Source organism: Dendrobates tinctorius, unplaced genomic scaffold, assembly GCF_039654945.1.
Source record: "Dendrobates tinctorius isolate UK_male_01 unplaced genomic scaffold, ASM3965494v1 ptg000064l, whole genome shotgun sequence".
Lineage (NCBI taxonomy): Eukaryota > Metazoa > Chordata > Amphibia > Anura > Dendrobatidae > Dendrobates > Dendrobates tinctorius.
In genome coordinates, this window is record NW_027361732.1 from 2,414,430 (window position 1) to 2,430,080 (window position 15,651).

General features: G+C 41.3%; 2 protein-coding genes across 5 annotated transcripts in view; one reads left to right on the plus strand and one right to left on the minus strand.

Annotated features, from left to right (window-relative positions):
• Positions 1-7,523, plus strand: part of RCBTB2 (RCC1 and BTB domain containing protein 2) — a 107,381-nt gene extending 99,858 nt beyond the window's left edge. For all 3 annotated transcript variants that reach the window (XM_073580237.1, XM_073580239.1, XM_073580238.1), the window contains one exon: positions 1,167-7,523. In XM_073580237.1, coding sequence (XP_073436338.1) covers positions 1,167-1,307 — 141 coding nt within the window. In that variant the 3' untranslated portion in view covers positions 1,308-7,523. The remainder of the gene's footprint in view (positions 1-1,166) is intronic.
• Positions 7,524-14,572: 7,049 nt separating this feature from the next.
• RB1 (RB transcriptional corepressor 1) overlaps positions 14,573-15,651 on the minus strand; it is a 383,417-nt gene continuing 382,338 nt past the window's right edge. For both annotated transcript variants that reach the window (XM_073580241.1, XM_073580240.1), the window contains one exon: positions 14,573-15,441. In XM_073580241.1, coding sequence (XP_073436342.1) covers positions 15,353-15,441 — 89 coding nt within the window. In that variant the 3' untranslated portion in view covers positions 14,573-15,352. The remainder of the gene's footprint in view (positions 15,442-15,651) is intronic.

Here is a 15,651-nt window from a genome sequence, read left to right on the forward strand (position 1 = left end):
ACTTCATATCCAGACCACAATGGATTGAAGTCGCACGTTATTTCAAAGGACACTAGACCCTCTTCAGGATAGCCAACAGTGAGGGGCCAACTTTAGAGACTGACAACCGTTCCCAGACAAAAGGGCTGTACCATTGTGTGGGAGAAAAGCCAGAGATTCTGGCGTGCTTTTACCTAGAGCTGTATTGGGATTTTGAGAGTGGCAGTGACTGATCCCCTACACCGATGGTATATATTATATATAAGTCCTGGTGGCAATACTTGGCTAGGTGCTAGGGTTGATCGAATAGCTTTGGATAACAGGTTATCCGAATAGCTATAGCACTTACCGAATAGCTGCCTCGGTAACCCGGATGCCTGGAACGCTCCCAGTAATCAGCTGTTCGGCGCCACAGCTGCATGTGTCGCAGCTGTGTGACAGTCAGAACAAACAGGCTCTCCATGCATGTGGTGTGACTGTCACACAGCTGCTGCGGCACCAATCAGCTGGTCATCTGGAGCGCTCCAGGTTCCCGATGCAGCTACTCAGGAAGCACTATAGCTATTCGGATAAACACTTATCCAAAGCTATTCGATCAACCCTACGAGGTACCAATCAATTAAAACAGGTGACGTTAATAATAAAGCTGAGAAGTTACAATGGCACCTTTCAGGGAGTGGGAGATATTGGGCAGGAAGGGAACAGTCATGAAAAATATGCAAGAACTAGGATGTGAGTGACTTTCTGATGTCTGAATGACTGTCAGAGCATCTTAAAAGTGGTTGTCCACTACTTGGATATTGTCGGCGTATCCTCATTGATATCAGATCATGGAGGACTGATTCCCGGTCCCCCACTGATCAGCTGTTTGCAAGGCTGGTGGTGACCAGAGCTCGAACAGTACGGTACTGTGCAATGACCGTTCACTAGTGTGGAAGATCAGATCCTGTTTCCTTCATTAGGAGCTGATCAGCCATTGTAATTCTCCTGTGCCATACACAAAGCCGCCTTCTAGGACCCGACTGCTTTCGTCTTTGATGCCGATGTATTGTCCATTTGCTTTTAATTCAAGGATTCTTTTGCAGCTTGAATTATTGTTCTCTAGAATTTTTCATTGTAAGCACAAAATAAACCCCAACTTCTGTAATTTATAAGTTCTCTTTCTACAACAAGTCATTTGTTTTTAGGACCTGGAAGAGTTCTGCTTCAGATTCTGCATAAACCATATGACTGTGGTTACCCAGACGGACGCCTTTGCTAATATGGACAATGATCTCCTAAAGATCTTTATCAATAAAGCAAGCAAAGCCGGAGCCTTCAAGAACTGACTGGCATCTTCTGATGATGGTGCTTACTTTGTAGCTAAACCTAAATGACAAGAAATTGGTGTATTTACTTTTTGATCAGATGACAATGTATCAATGCATAAAATCAGATTTCTTGTAACTTTATAATCTGGCATTAGTGTTTCAAAGCATTTTCCTATATCAATGCAATTGTGAAACCTTGGCGCAACAGAAAACTGGTAAATTGTAAAACTTGTTCTACACGATTTTGTACTTTGACAATTCTGGAAGATTGGCAGATTATAAAAGTAATCTTGCTACATGATACATAATTGGCGTGTTCCCTATGTTAGCGGTGTCACTGCTGAGCTTTACCTAAACAGCTAGCAAATACATGATGTACAAATGTACCCTGTTGCAAATGTATTTTTTTTACTTCTGTAACGCCATCGTGTTCCATAGCACTTTACAGACATTAGATTGTGAGCGCCAGTGGGGACAGTGATGATCAATCCCCTACCAGTATGTCTTTTGAAGTGTGGGAGAAAGAATACCTGGCACAAACCCAGGCAAGTATGGAGGAGAACATACAAACTCATTGAACCTATTGTCTTTGGTGGGATTTGAACCCAGAAAACTAGCGCTGCCTAGAAACAGTGCTAACCACCAAGCCACCGTGCTCTAATATATGCAATCAAATTATGGTAGTATTTAAATGATCACATATTACCAAATTATTACACAGTCCTTGTCAGCTATAAATACTTGTCTGCCATAGTGTGCAGATCGCTTCTTGCTATTGTAGTGTTGACGGCTGAAAGCATGATCTGCTCCTGTAAATGGCCTGGTACAGGCAGTAGGCCTCATACACGTGAGCATTTTGCTTACAATACTCTATTATGGTGGTTACTTGGGAGTAAGGGTCAGTTGCACAAATTAAGGTTTGCTCTCTAAGAATTTTATTCAATGTTTCTAGCTAAGATCTTGCCGTTCATGTTTTTATTTTTTTTAAGCAGACTACAAGCATATTTTATTTTGCTGTTGGTGGACTGCTTGGCTCCATCTTCAAAATACAGTGGCAGCAATTCATTCAGACTGGCATAGTGCACACCAGTCTTAAAGGGGTCTTCCCAAGAAAAAAAGTCCATTTTAATAAATAGATCTTGGAATAAGAGTAATTTCCACAATTGGATGTGTTATAAATAAAATGCTCCTGTGACGAGACAATGTTATAAATGTGCCCGTACTGTGTAATGGTCGTGCAGGGACATGGTCTGATCATATCGGGAAGCAAAAGAGAGTATACAGACCATTACAGCACAGTATCACAGCGAATTCTTTTGTGAGGCAAAATATTTCACTGCCTGTTTTTAAGCAATGTTTTACCTCAAAGAAAGAATCAGCTGTGATCCCATGCTGTCCTGTCTGTATCCGCTCTTTTGCTTTCCCCCCTGCCCAGGAGCTGTGGTATGATCAGACCATGTCCCTGTACGGTCAGACATGGATAGTACACAGCAGGGGCACATTTATAAGATTGTCTCAGCACAGGAGCATTTTATTTATAACACATCCAAATGTGGAACTTAATTTTAATTAGGTAATAGATCTTTGAATAGTAATAAAGTTCTTAGTGGGTAAACCCCTTTAGGCCATGTGCACACATTAAGTATTAGTATTTGTAAGCCAAAACCAGGAGTGGAACAGTCAGTGGAAAAGTATAATAGAAACACGTCACCACTTCTGGATTTATCACCCACTACTTGTTTTGGCTTACAAATACTGGGGTAAAAATCTCACCAAATATTCAATGTGTGCACATGGCCTTACTGAAGCGCTCACTGGATTACACTTGATTGGTTAAGTGACGTGTGCTGCTTAATAAATTAAGTGTATCAGTTGCCTAATGTGCGCCGCCGTCTAAATGGATGCCAATTTAGTTGTGTAACTGATGCATTTGATGGGGGTGTGTGACTGTGTCCCTTACTACCGCCATATTGGCAGAGCTGGCTGGGACTGTAATTAGTAATCAAACCAACAAGAAAATAGACACTGCCAAAAATATAACTTTTAATGATTGTCTATAAAACTCTCAAAAACGAAAAATTATAGAGGTGTGTCTATCCATACAAATAGTCTGTTAGGTCCAAAAAATTATAACTGACAAGATGGGGTATAAAGGGACTATAAAATCCCTAGTAATCTTAAAGTGCCCCTACCTAGCCAGAGGTTTGCACCCTAGTAATTGCGATATGGCATTCTCGCTCAATGTTGGATATCCATAAAGATCCTGGCACACACCTAAGCTATAATTAAAGCGCAGCACAGGTAGTGAAAATAGAGTTCTAGATATGTACCAAATAATTATATATTTATTATACACCCACGTTCAGAATAACAAAATAAACCAGCCATACTTAGACTCTAAGCCCTGTTGTATGTGAATCCATATCCAATGTCCTGATTCGTTCCCCCCCACCCTTCCCCTCTTTATCATCAGGGGACTGATAACATACTGTCGGGCAGCCTATGATTCTCTGGCCATAAGGATGATGTGTGCCCGATGATATCGGGGGGAAACCACATCAGGACATTGAACATGGATTCATATACTACAGGGCTATTTATAATACTTCATTCTGGTTGGTAGTCTACACCAAACATTCCCCATATTTATTTTGCATGTATGAGATGTGAGCATGGATCTCTGTACAAGCAATGGCAGATATTGTTACTCGCTACCCTTCCCTCCTATGCTTGACAAGCTGCATGTGATTGATCCTGGAAGGACGATGCAGTAATGAACTTTAACCACTTTTATTCACAGTACCTCGGTGAGAAGAGGTAGGATGTCAGGGAAGACAAAGTGATGAAGATGAGGTAGAATGTGGAGGGTAGAGGTAACTGGAGAATCTTCTCTTCACTCCTGATGCATGTGCTGCAAGATGGCACTGAACAGCAGAAAGTACGTGAGGAAACCAGATAGGAGTTACAGAGAGAGGCATTATGGGAATCGCAGTCCTAATACATCAACAACCTATTATAACAAGAAAATGGCAGCAAAGTAAAGCAAACACTGAAACCACAATATCTATATATGATAATGAATGAAGTAAACCATATAACATGAGACAAATGTCCTTGTAATATGGCTGAAAGCCTTTGTTAGCTGAACAGCACAATCTGTATAAATAACTAATGGTCTTGGGGATATAGAGATTTACAATTTTTTTTTTTTTTTAGACATACAGCTCTGGCAAAAATTAAGAGACCACTGCAAAATTTTCAGTTTGATTTTTCTCATTATAGGTATATTTTTGAGTAAAATTCTATAAACTACTGACAACGGGTCTTAGAATTTCCAAGCACTAAATTTTGACTTTATTTTCAGAAAATGAGAAATGGTCAAAATAACAAAAAATGCAGTGCTTGCAGACCTCAAATAATAAGAAAACACGTTCATAATCATTTAGAAACAACAATACTAATGTTTTAACTCAGGAAGAGTTCAGAAATCAATATTTTGTGGAATAACCATGATTTTTAGTCACAGCTTTCATGTGTCTTGGCATGCTTTCCACCAGTCTTTCACACTTTTTGGTGACCTTAGGGTGTGTGCACACACTGCGGATTCTGCTGCGGTTCCGCAGCGGATTTGACCGCTGCAGAACCGCAGCAGTTTTTGCTGCGGTGTACAGTACCTTTTATAGCCTATGGAAAACGAAAACCGCAGTGCAGACGGTGCAGATTTTTCCGCGGTTTTGAAACCGCAGAAAGAATTGACATGTCAATTCTTTCTGCGGATTCCGCTGTGGTTTGCCATCTCCTCCATTGAGGAGACGAAAAACCGCAGGGCAGAACCGCAGAGCAATCCGCAGGTAAAACCGCAGGTCTTTTTTACCTGCGGACTTTACAAAATCTGCGCTGCTAAATCCGCACCCCAATCCGCCGCGTGTGCACATACCCTTATGCCACTCCTGGTACAAAAATGTAAGTAGTTCTTTGTTTGATGGCTTGTGACTATCCAGCTTCCTCTTGATTACATTCCAGAGGTTTTCAATGGGGTTCAGGTCTGAAGATTGGGCTGGCCATGACAGGGATTTGATGTGGTGGTCCTTCATCCACACATTGATTGACCTAGCTGTGTGGCATGGAGCATTGTCCTGCTGGAAAAACTAATCCTTAGAGTTGGGGAACATTGCCTGAGCCAAAGGAATTAACTTTTTCCAGGATAACCTCGTATGCGGCTTGATTCATATCATCCTTCGAAAAAATTAACCTGCCCAATTCCAGCCTTGCTGAAGCATCCCCAGATCATCACCAATCCTCCACAAAATTTCACAGTGGTTGCAAGACACTGTGGCTTGTACGCCTCTCCAGGTCTCCGTCTAACCTTTAGACGACCCGGTTTTGGGCAAAGCTGAAAATTAGACTCCTCAGAGAAGATTACCTTACTCCAGTCCTCTATGGTCCAATCCTTTATGGTCTTTGGCAAACTTCAGCCTGACTCTCCTTTGCGTCTCATTGATGAAAGGCTTATTTCTACCTTTACATGACTTGAGCCCTGCCTCTAGGAACCTGTTACAAACTGGTCTTGCCGTGCACTTCACCCCAGCTGCCATTCCTTTTGTAGGTCACTTAATGTCATCCTGCGGTTGCTGAGTGACATTCAAATAAGATGACGGTCATCCCGATCAGTGGAAAGTTGTTTTCGCCCTCTGCCGGTCTGTAGCTTTGTTGTCCCCAATGTCTGCTGCTTGACCTTGTTGTAATGGACTGCCGTCTTAGAAATTTTAAGGATGGAGGCAACATGACACTCACTGCATCCCCGTTAGTAAAGCCAGAATTGAGCCCTTCTTTTCCTCACTCAAGACTTTTTTCTTTTCAAGTCCTTTGGCATGGTTAAAAGTTACTTTTTCATTCCTATCACTTTTGGGATATTGCTAGCACTTGTTTTGCCAACCAGCTTGTCCTATTGCAAGAGGATTGTGAACACCACAGCAGGGTTTTTTTTTTATATACTTTCCTTTGTTAAATAAGATTTGGTTCAGGTGATCACCTAATCAGAAGCACATTAAGTAGAATGAGGTCTACTCTGGTTGGAATTCAACTTACACTGGCATGGAATGGCTGTCAGACATGTAGAGAAGCTGATTTTTATAAAACTGTGCAGTGGTCTCTTAACTTTTGCCAGAGCTGTATATGTACATATAGCAGTCTGGTTCATTATTTTATTATTTTTTTCCAAATGTGGGTATTGTCTAGGCATTTACCGTATTTTTCGGACAATTTTGGGGAAAAATGGGGGTGCGTCTTATGGTCCAGGTGCACTTACCAGGAGACACCATTCGAGGCTGATGGGTGGCAATTTGGCAGATGATCTGTGGTGCGGGGGCTCTGCCGGCATTGGTGGAAATCCCGGAGCCCCCGCACATCCATCCCGGGCTGGTGCGGCACGTTTGCAGGTGATCGGCGGTGCAGGGGCTCCGCCCGCACTTCCATTGTTGTAATGCTGAGTTGAAAATGGCCGCGCATAGTGAGATCTCGAGACGAGATGTCGTCCCGGGAGGAGATCTCGTCTCCTGAGATCTCTCTGCGCTTGTGCTGCCTCCGGCGGCCATTTTCCTGAAGCTCAATTCAGCATTACAGCACTGTAATGCTGAATTGAGCTTCAGGAAAATGGCCGCAATGTAAAGATTGGATGCTTTGGACCTAGAGGATGTCAATAATTTTTTGTTTAAGGTTATATCAAGTGGACGCCTCAGTAGTTGCAATGTGGCTGGCGAACTGAACAGTAAATACATTTCAGCTTTATTTTTGCACTAGTGAAATTTCCAATAATGTAAGAGAAACTTACACGGGTTAGTAACTTTTATTAGTCAGCGCTTTGAAGAACACATTTTTTTTTTTAACTTGGAGTAGGGTGTTTATGTAGGAGTTTGGTACATTCTAAACTTCCCACCTAATGATCTAAGTCATAACTGCCCCACACAGGGTTAATTGCTATTTTATCAAGGATCATGGATACTGGAATGCATCCCACTATATTTATTTTACATATGAAGGCTCAGTATACAATTTATCAACAAACTGAAAATACTTATTTTGCACTAATAGAAGAAAAACTCATTTAGAACTGGAAAATAGATGATAGACAAGCCTGTAATGTATAATCTGTATGTGAACAGATGCTGTTTGACTTTTCAGTGTCCTGTTTTTGATAATTGTTTGTTTTCTATGATAATAAAACTCATAATAAAAGCAGTGTTTGTATTTTACATAGTGGAGAAAAAAAAATTTGAAGTAAACCTGCTGTAAAAAAATTCACAAAACAAGTTTTATTTTTAACAATTGAATCTGTAGTGTTGTAAGGCTGTGGATTCCTTTAGAAAATACATCTCCATGTGTAAATGTGGTCTAATACTTAGCAATCTCTAAGAAGACAGCTCACAAGAAGTGTAAAACATGATTTCTAAATTTACAATACCAGTTAGGTTTGGTGGGTAAAGCTCCTGCAACAGAAACAAGTCCAATCCCCAGCTATTTTGCCTTGGACTGGACTTGTTTGGCTCTAGATGAGTGCAATGTAGCGTACAGAAAATAAGTGTCTTCTGGCATAGGAAGCTGAATAGTGATACCTTTTATATCTATGATCCAATGTCCTATTCAAGGGAAATTGGCATTTGTTATGAAACATGTAGATCAGGAGAGCAGACTGTCATTACATGTCTCACACTGGTAATATCCCATTTCATTTAAAATAAGCTCTGGAGGCAGATTTTCTTGGAAATCTTTGTCCAGCCCAGATCTTAAAGGGAATCTGTCACCGGAAATTTGCGGGCTATGTAAATGTCCGGTCCGATGGGCGGTGTTTCTTCTTTTCTCCACGCCATCCGCGATATTTTCCGGAATTAAGAGTAGTGCTCCTCCATATTTTGCGCATGCGCAAAGCAATCTTGCCTTGCGCACGCCCATTATGCTTTGCCCAACTGCGGGCAAAGCTTAAAATTATTACTGCGCATGCATCGGTACACTGTCCTGGAAGTATTTTCCTATTTTATGGGACATAGTGTACCAGCTCATGCGCAGTAATGATTTTCGGCTTTGCCCGCAGTTGGGCAAAGCCTACTGCGCGTGGCAAGATTGCTTTGCGCACGTGCGAAATATGGAGAACTACTCTAATTCCGGAAAATATCGGACGGCGGCCACGGATGGGGTGGAGAAAAGAAGAAACGCCGCCGACCGGACACAGGGCATTTGCATAGCCCGCAAATTTCCGGTGACAGATTCCCTTTAACAGACAACTCAATTACATAAAGAAAACTGGATTTTTTTGGAAATAAGATATTGAATCACAGGTATAATTTTATTCAGCTTCCCTTTAGAAAGAGTCTGTCGCAACCTAAACTCCATTTCATCTACTTACCCAGTCCATACACACCAAAACTCAACTTAAACTACTTATGAGTTTTATACGAGCCAAGTCCCATATAGGCCTGAATACCTACCGTAAAGATTTAACATCTTATACAGAAAAACTGTTATTGCATATGTAAATGAAGGCTTCTCGGAAAGCCCCTTTGCATTTCCAGTAGGTCAATGCACGGATCTGCCCTCAGTCCACACTTCCCCTTAGCTGAATTGGTAGCATGCGTGCTGACCAGAATAAGCAATCCCCAAACTGCAGGATCCAAACAGGTGCACTCTCATCCCGCTCTCTGCTTGCTTCCGTGTGATCCTGTGTGCAGCAACCAGGTTCTGAAGACAGTGTGAAGACTGGGGACACTCTTGCCCCCTCTCCTTAATATAACTAAAGGCACATTTACGACATAAAGCATTACTATCCAGATTAGAATGGGGTTTTCACAGTCTTGTGTTGTAAAATATTTATATTTTGAGCTGTCACTAAAAACCTATACTTGAGGTGTAGTTCTGTATTACAAAATACAGGTGCGATTGCTTCTGTATCAAGGTAGTTTACATGAAAAATATCAAAAGCTTTACTGGTTATCTAAAATTTCCTCTTCACCACATGACATCACAACTCAGGCTTGATCATACAGGAAACTTATTGTTTGTCTATTACAAAAGATGCAGCACAAGTGTCCGTCATCATAAGATTGGCTAGGGAATGTGTACATCGTTATTACTAAAGCGGACATCTTTGAGAGATAAGGTATCTGGATCTATGGTATGCAGTACACTTCTAGAATTCTTGCTCTTTCAAAGAATACGGCATGAATAGGCCCTGATGTATGAGCAAACAAGGGCATTTCCTGTAGATTACGCTAGCAAGTCTTCAATTTTGACAACACAGGATTAACCTCTAAAGCCCCAAGGGTGGTTTGCACGTTCATGACCGGGCCAATTTTTACAAATCTGACCACTGTCCCTTTAGGAGGTCATAACTCTGGAACGCTTCCATGGATCCTGGTGATTCTGACATTGTTTTCTCGTGACATATTGTACTTCATGCTAGTGGTAAAATTTCATTCAAATAACTTGCGTTTATTTGTGAAAAAAAAACGGAAATTTGGCGAAAACTTTGCAATTTTCCAACTTTGAATTTTTATGCCCTTAAATCACAGCGATACGGCACACAAAAAGCTTGATAAGTAACATTTCCCACATGTTTACTTTACATCAGCACAATTTTGGAACCAAAATTTTTTTTTGTTAGGAAGTTATAAGGGTTAAAATTGACCAGCGATTTCTCATTTTTGCAACACCATTTTATTTTTACGGACCACATCACATTTGAAGCCACTTTGAGGGGTCTATATGATAGAAAATACCCAAAAGTGACACCATTCTAAAAACGGCACCCCTCAAGATGCTCAAAACAACATTCAAGAAGTTTATTAACCCTTTAGGTGCGTCACAGGAATTTTTTGAATATTTAAAAAAAAAATAAAAATGAACATTTAACTTTTTTTCAGAAAAAAAAATACTTCAGGTTCAATTTTCTTTTTATTTTACCAAGGGTAACAGGAGAAATTGGACTGCAAAATTTATTGTGCAATTTGTCCTGAGTACGCTGATATGTGGGGGGGAACCACTGTTTCGGCACATGGCTGAGCTCAGAAGGGAAGGAGAGCCGTTTGACTTTTTCAATGCAAAATTGGCTGGAATTCAGATCGGACGCCATGTCACGTTTGTCGAGCCCCTGATGTACCTAAACAGTGGAAACCCCCCACAAGTGACCCCATTTTGGAAACTAGACCCCCTAAGGAACTTATCTAGATATGTGGTGAGAACTTTGAACCCCCAAGGGCTTCACAGAAGTTTATAACGTACAGCGGTACAATTAAAAAATCATATTTTTTCCACAAAAATTATCTTTTCACCCTCCATTCTTATTTTTCCAAGGGTAACAGGACCCTAAAAGTTATTGTGCAATCTGTCCTGAGTACGCTGATACCCCTTATGTGGGGGTAGACCACTATTTGGCGCATGGCAGAGCTCAGAAGGGAAGCAGCGCCATTTGACGTTTTTGGCTGGAATTGAGATCGGATACCATGTTGCATTTGGAGAGCCCCTGATGTACCAAAACAGTGGAAACCCCCCACAAGTGACACCATTTTGGAAACTAGACCCCCCAAGGACTTATCTAGATGTGTGGTGAGCACTTTGAACCCCCCAGTGCTTCACAGAAGTTTATAACGCCCGGGCGTGAAAATAAAAAAAATCGTATTTTTTCCACAAACATGATCAATTAGTCCCCAATTTTTTTATTTTCCCAAGGGTAACAGGAGAAATTGGACCCCAAAAGTTGTCCAATTTGTCCTGAGTACGCGGATACCCCATATGTGGGAGAAAACTACTGTATGGGCACACGTCAGGTCTCGGAAGGGAAGTAGTGACGTTTTGCAATGCAGACTTTGATGGGATGGTCTGCGGGTGTCATGTGCGTTTGGAGAGCCCCTGATGTACTTAAACTATTGAAACTCCCCACAAGTGACCCCATTTTGGAAACTAGACCCCTCACGGAACTTATCTAGATGTGTGGTGAGCACTTTGAACCCCCAAGTGCTTCACAGAAGTTTATAACGCCCGGGCGTGAAAATAAAATCATTTTTTTCCACAGAAATGATATTTTTGCCCCCAATTTTTTATTTTCCTAAGGGTAACAGGATAAATTGGACCCCAACAGTTGTATTGCAATTTGTCCTGAGTAGGCTGATACCCCATATGTGGGGGGAAAACACTGTTTGGGCGCATGGCAGAGCTTGGAAGGGAAGGACCACCATTTGACTTTTTCAACTCCGAATTGGCTGGAATTGAGATCATTTGGAGAGCACCTGATGTGCCCAAACAGTGGAAACCCCCAATTCTAAGCGGCTTTATTCTTCGGGTCAGTATGGTTACAGTGATACCTCATTTAGGTCATTTTTTTAATGTTTTGTCGGTTTTATGCAATGAAAACTTTTATATAAAAAATAATTATTTTTGCATCGCTTTATTCTGAGAGCTATAACTTTTTTTACTTTTTCGCTGATGATGCTGTATGGCGGCTCGTATTTTGCGGGACAAGATGATGTTTTCAGCGGTACTATGCATATGCGTCTTTTTGATCGCGCGCTATTGCACTTTTTGTTCGGCGGTATGATAAATCATTTTTTGCTTTGTTTTTTATTTTCTAAGGGGTTCGCTAAAGTGGTTAACTAATGGGACAGTTTTATAGGGCAGGTTGTTACGGACGCGGCAATACCAAATATGTGTACTTTTATTGTTTGTTTTTTATTTCCAAAAAATGAATTTATTGGTGGAATATTTTTTTTTTTTTCTAATTTATTTGGCGATTTTTATTTTTTTTTTATTATTTTAACACTTTTTTTTTTTTTTTAACTTTATTATATTTGTCCAGGTGGGACATCACTGTCCTGTGACAGATTGCTGATCTGTCACATCACAGATCACTGTGACAGATCAGCGATCTGTCACAGGCAGTGCAGCAGGCTTCCGTCGCCATATTGGATCCGGGGACCTGCAGGGAAGGAGGCCCCCGCAGCAGCGCTGCACATTGCGCTGCCGTGGGGGGCTCAGGGAAGCACGGAGGGAGCCCCCTCCCTGCAGATGCTTCCTTTTAACCCCCGGTACACCACGATCGTGTTTGATCGCGGTGTGCAAGGGGTTAATGTGTCGGGGCGGTCCGTGACCGCCCCTGACACATTGTGCCGGGTGTCAGCTGTGATAATCAGCTGACACCCGGCCGCGATCAGCGGCGCTCACCACTATGATGTACTATCCCGTCCCTGGGAATTAAGTCCCAGGGCACATGGACGGGATGGGACGTCATATGGGATTAAGGGGTTAATGTTGCTCACACACACACACACACACACACACACACACACACACACACACGATCAAACATACGACAACTCAAGATTTGCAATTCAGTTTTATTTTTAAAAGTAATTAAAAAAAAATGTTAGCATGAACATAATTGTACATTAATCAAGCGTCACAGAGCTTCTGTGTTTTCAAATATAATACCTGACCAAAAAGAAAATATTTATCAGCAAAATTCTCATGTATGATGGGACCGTACTCTGCAAGTATGTGCAGTAGAAGCATGAGAGTATTAGGCCGGGATCACACATGCAAGAAAATAGGACGAGGCTCGCATCTTAATACCCGGCACTCGGATTCGAGCGTGCGGCTGCATAGAAATACATGCACCCGCACGCGCTGCTTCCGAATGCCGGGTATTAAGATGTGAGCCTCAACAGAGTTTCTTCTATTTTTAAAATAAAAAAAAAACCTATAGGCACAAGCAGACTTGAAATGGTTGTGCCATCAACGCAATAGTATCTATTTTTTTATGGAAATGTAAATTGGCAATTAATTATAATATACTGCTCTTCTGCTGCATCATTGTACGTCATTAAAATAAGGGCCTAATTCATCAAGACCGGCGTTGTTCACACTGGTCTTGATGAGAGGGCATGCTGGAGTCAGATTCTCCTGATTCATGAAGAGGTGCATGTCTCCTCATGAATCTGCAGTGTTGCAAGCATCTCCGTACACACCAGGAATCGCTCTCCAGTCCGATACTAGAGTAAGATTTGTGCCGTACAGAAGGCCATAGGGCGTCATGAATTAGATGAGCTGTGGAGTCATTCCCCTGCTACGCCCAGTTTCTCAGAGAAACTGGCAAAAATTTGGGCCCAAAGTATTTGTTACTTTAAAGGGTATCTGTCATCTCTTCTGTGGGTCCAGTGTACAATATATAATGCTCCTGACGTGTCTCTTTAAACAGGATTTGTGCAGAGCCGATCACTTCCACACCGAGATGAAGGGCGCTGGTGACATCACGTCTGCACACACTCGTCAATCATGCACGTGGACTTGGCAGATGCTAGGTCATTAAGAATGCAACCTACATCTCCCGGTGAGGGAGTGCGCAGCACAGGACAAGCCCTTTAAAATTGTTGTTTTATGAGCAATACAAAATTTGCTTAAGGTATCGTAGTGGAAGTCTGTACGACTTCTCCTTAATTCCTTATGAAAATGTATGTAGGGGACTTGTCCTATTTATAGTTTTTCTACTCCTACAGAAGAAAAAGAACACAGAGTTCTGGGAAAGAAAGCTCCAGATCTGTTACAACTGTCCCCTTTAGGGTCACTTGTGGGGATGATTCTGCTGCAGGTACATAGATTGCAGCAAGCCCAGTTCAGATGACTGGCAATCAGAAATTTCTGCAGTGTGAATATACACTTACAACTATTGGGCAGCAACACACGGGTGTTTTTAAGGCCACATGAAAGTGCTGTAGATAATGATATTCTTTTATTATTATTTGTATTATTTTTTTTTTAGATTGTACCATTCTTTCTTCAAAAGGTTTTCAGAAAGAACATTTTGAGCATTCCGATGAATTAAGAATATGACTGCCACCTGGCCAGAGCAAGAAGCTTAAGAAAACTAATAAATCTAAATACATTAACTATGAAATACTATGAGCGCGGTAAACCTCATGCTATGACTGTGGCCGGGACCACATTGAAAAGATCATAAAGACACTCTTAAAAATTCCAAGGGTACTTTGGCCAAAGAGGCCCCTCATAATCACTGGGGCCTTTGGCGTTTAGTGGGGAGACTGAGAGTATGGATTGGTTTTTCCAACTGATGTTTCAGAAGATATCTTATGCCGAACTTTAAAGTTTGCAGTTCTGTGTGTTTGCACAACACCCAGGAAGATTTAATCAATAACTGGGTTGAGAAGATCCCTTGGATTTATAGGCTACCACCCTGAATCCAGAGCAACAAGTCTACATTTAAAAAGAAAGAATCATGAACACACTGAGGTCCCAATATGTATTTAAAGCAAATCTTAATATACTTATTACATGAGTGTACAAAATGGCTATCAGTCGCCTGTCACCTATAATGTTACTACTAACGCACACTAACTTGTTTTCTGAACTTCCATACAACAATAGCACCAAACACCGAGCCTGCACCCGTCTACTGTCAGTTCCATTCTTCACCTGAGGTAATGGAGAGGAAGACGTCACAAATAATAAACCCCACTAGTGTCTGTATATGTATGAGTGGGAAAATCAGTTCCAGTTTCCTTATTTTTTATATTGAAACTTGGCAGATAAATAGATGAAGAGAACCGGGCACCTGAATGTACAGCGGCGCACACCATACGGAGCTGCCGTAATTCCTAGGATATCAATGTAGAACTGTTGTCTTCAGTAGTAATCAGCAAGTGGCCATCAGGCTCAAGTGGAAATGTGCACAACAATTAAATAAAATTCAAGTAAGACACAATTAAAATAAATAGTGCACTTAAGAATCAGCGTAACCATTCATACTTGTGGCCTCAGGCATAAAAAGTTCTGTTTTTTCATGTGTCAGGGGAAGTTGTAGACGTGTGTGTAGGAAATGGAGGCTACTATCATCCTGTAAACACTGGTGTCTCTAAACTACTGCTAAAATTGTAATAGTCTACTATCAGTTTCTAAAAGTGGTATAAATGAAAAAAAAAGTATGAGAAAAAAAACCAACAACGAATGTCTGTAGACATGGATTACATTAGTGTCAGAGTAGTGGGCTACGGCGGAGTTAGCTCTCTCTAGTCTTCTTCCTTTATGGAGTCTTCTGGCTTCACCGAGTCCGACACCTCCTCTGACTTTTGCCTCTGTATTCTTGTCCTTGTAGATTCTGTTAGAATACAAATATTTAGTCAGTCATGTTAATGACTACGTAAAGGGAATCTTTCAGTAGGATCAACCCCCCTAAGCCGTCTATATGGACATGTAGGTCATAGAAGGATGAATAAAATGATATCTTGATATCTGCCATCCGATGTTTTATGAAGAAAAAATTTGGATTTCTCTTGAATATGTAAATGCTCTGTTAAAGGGAACCTGT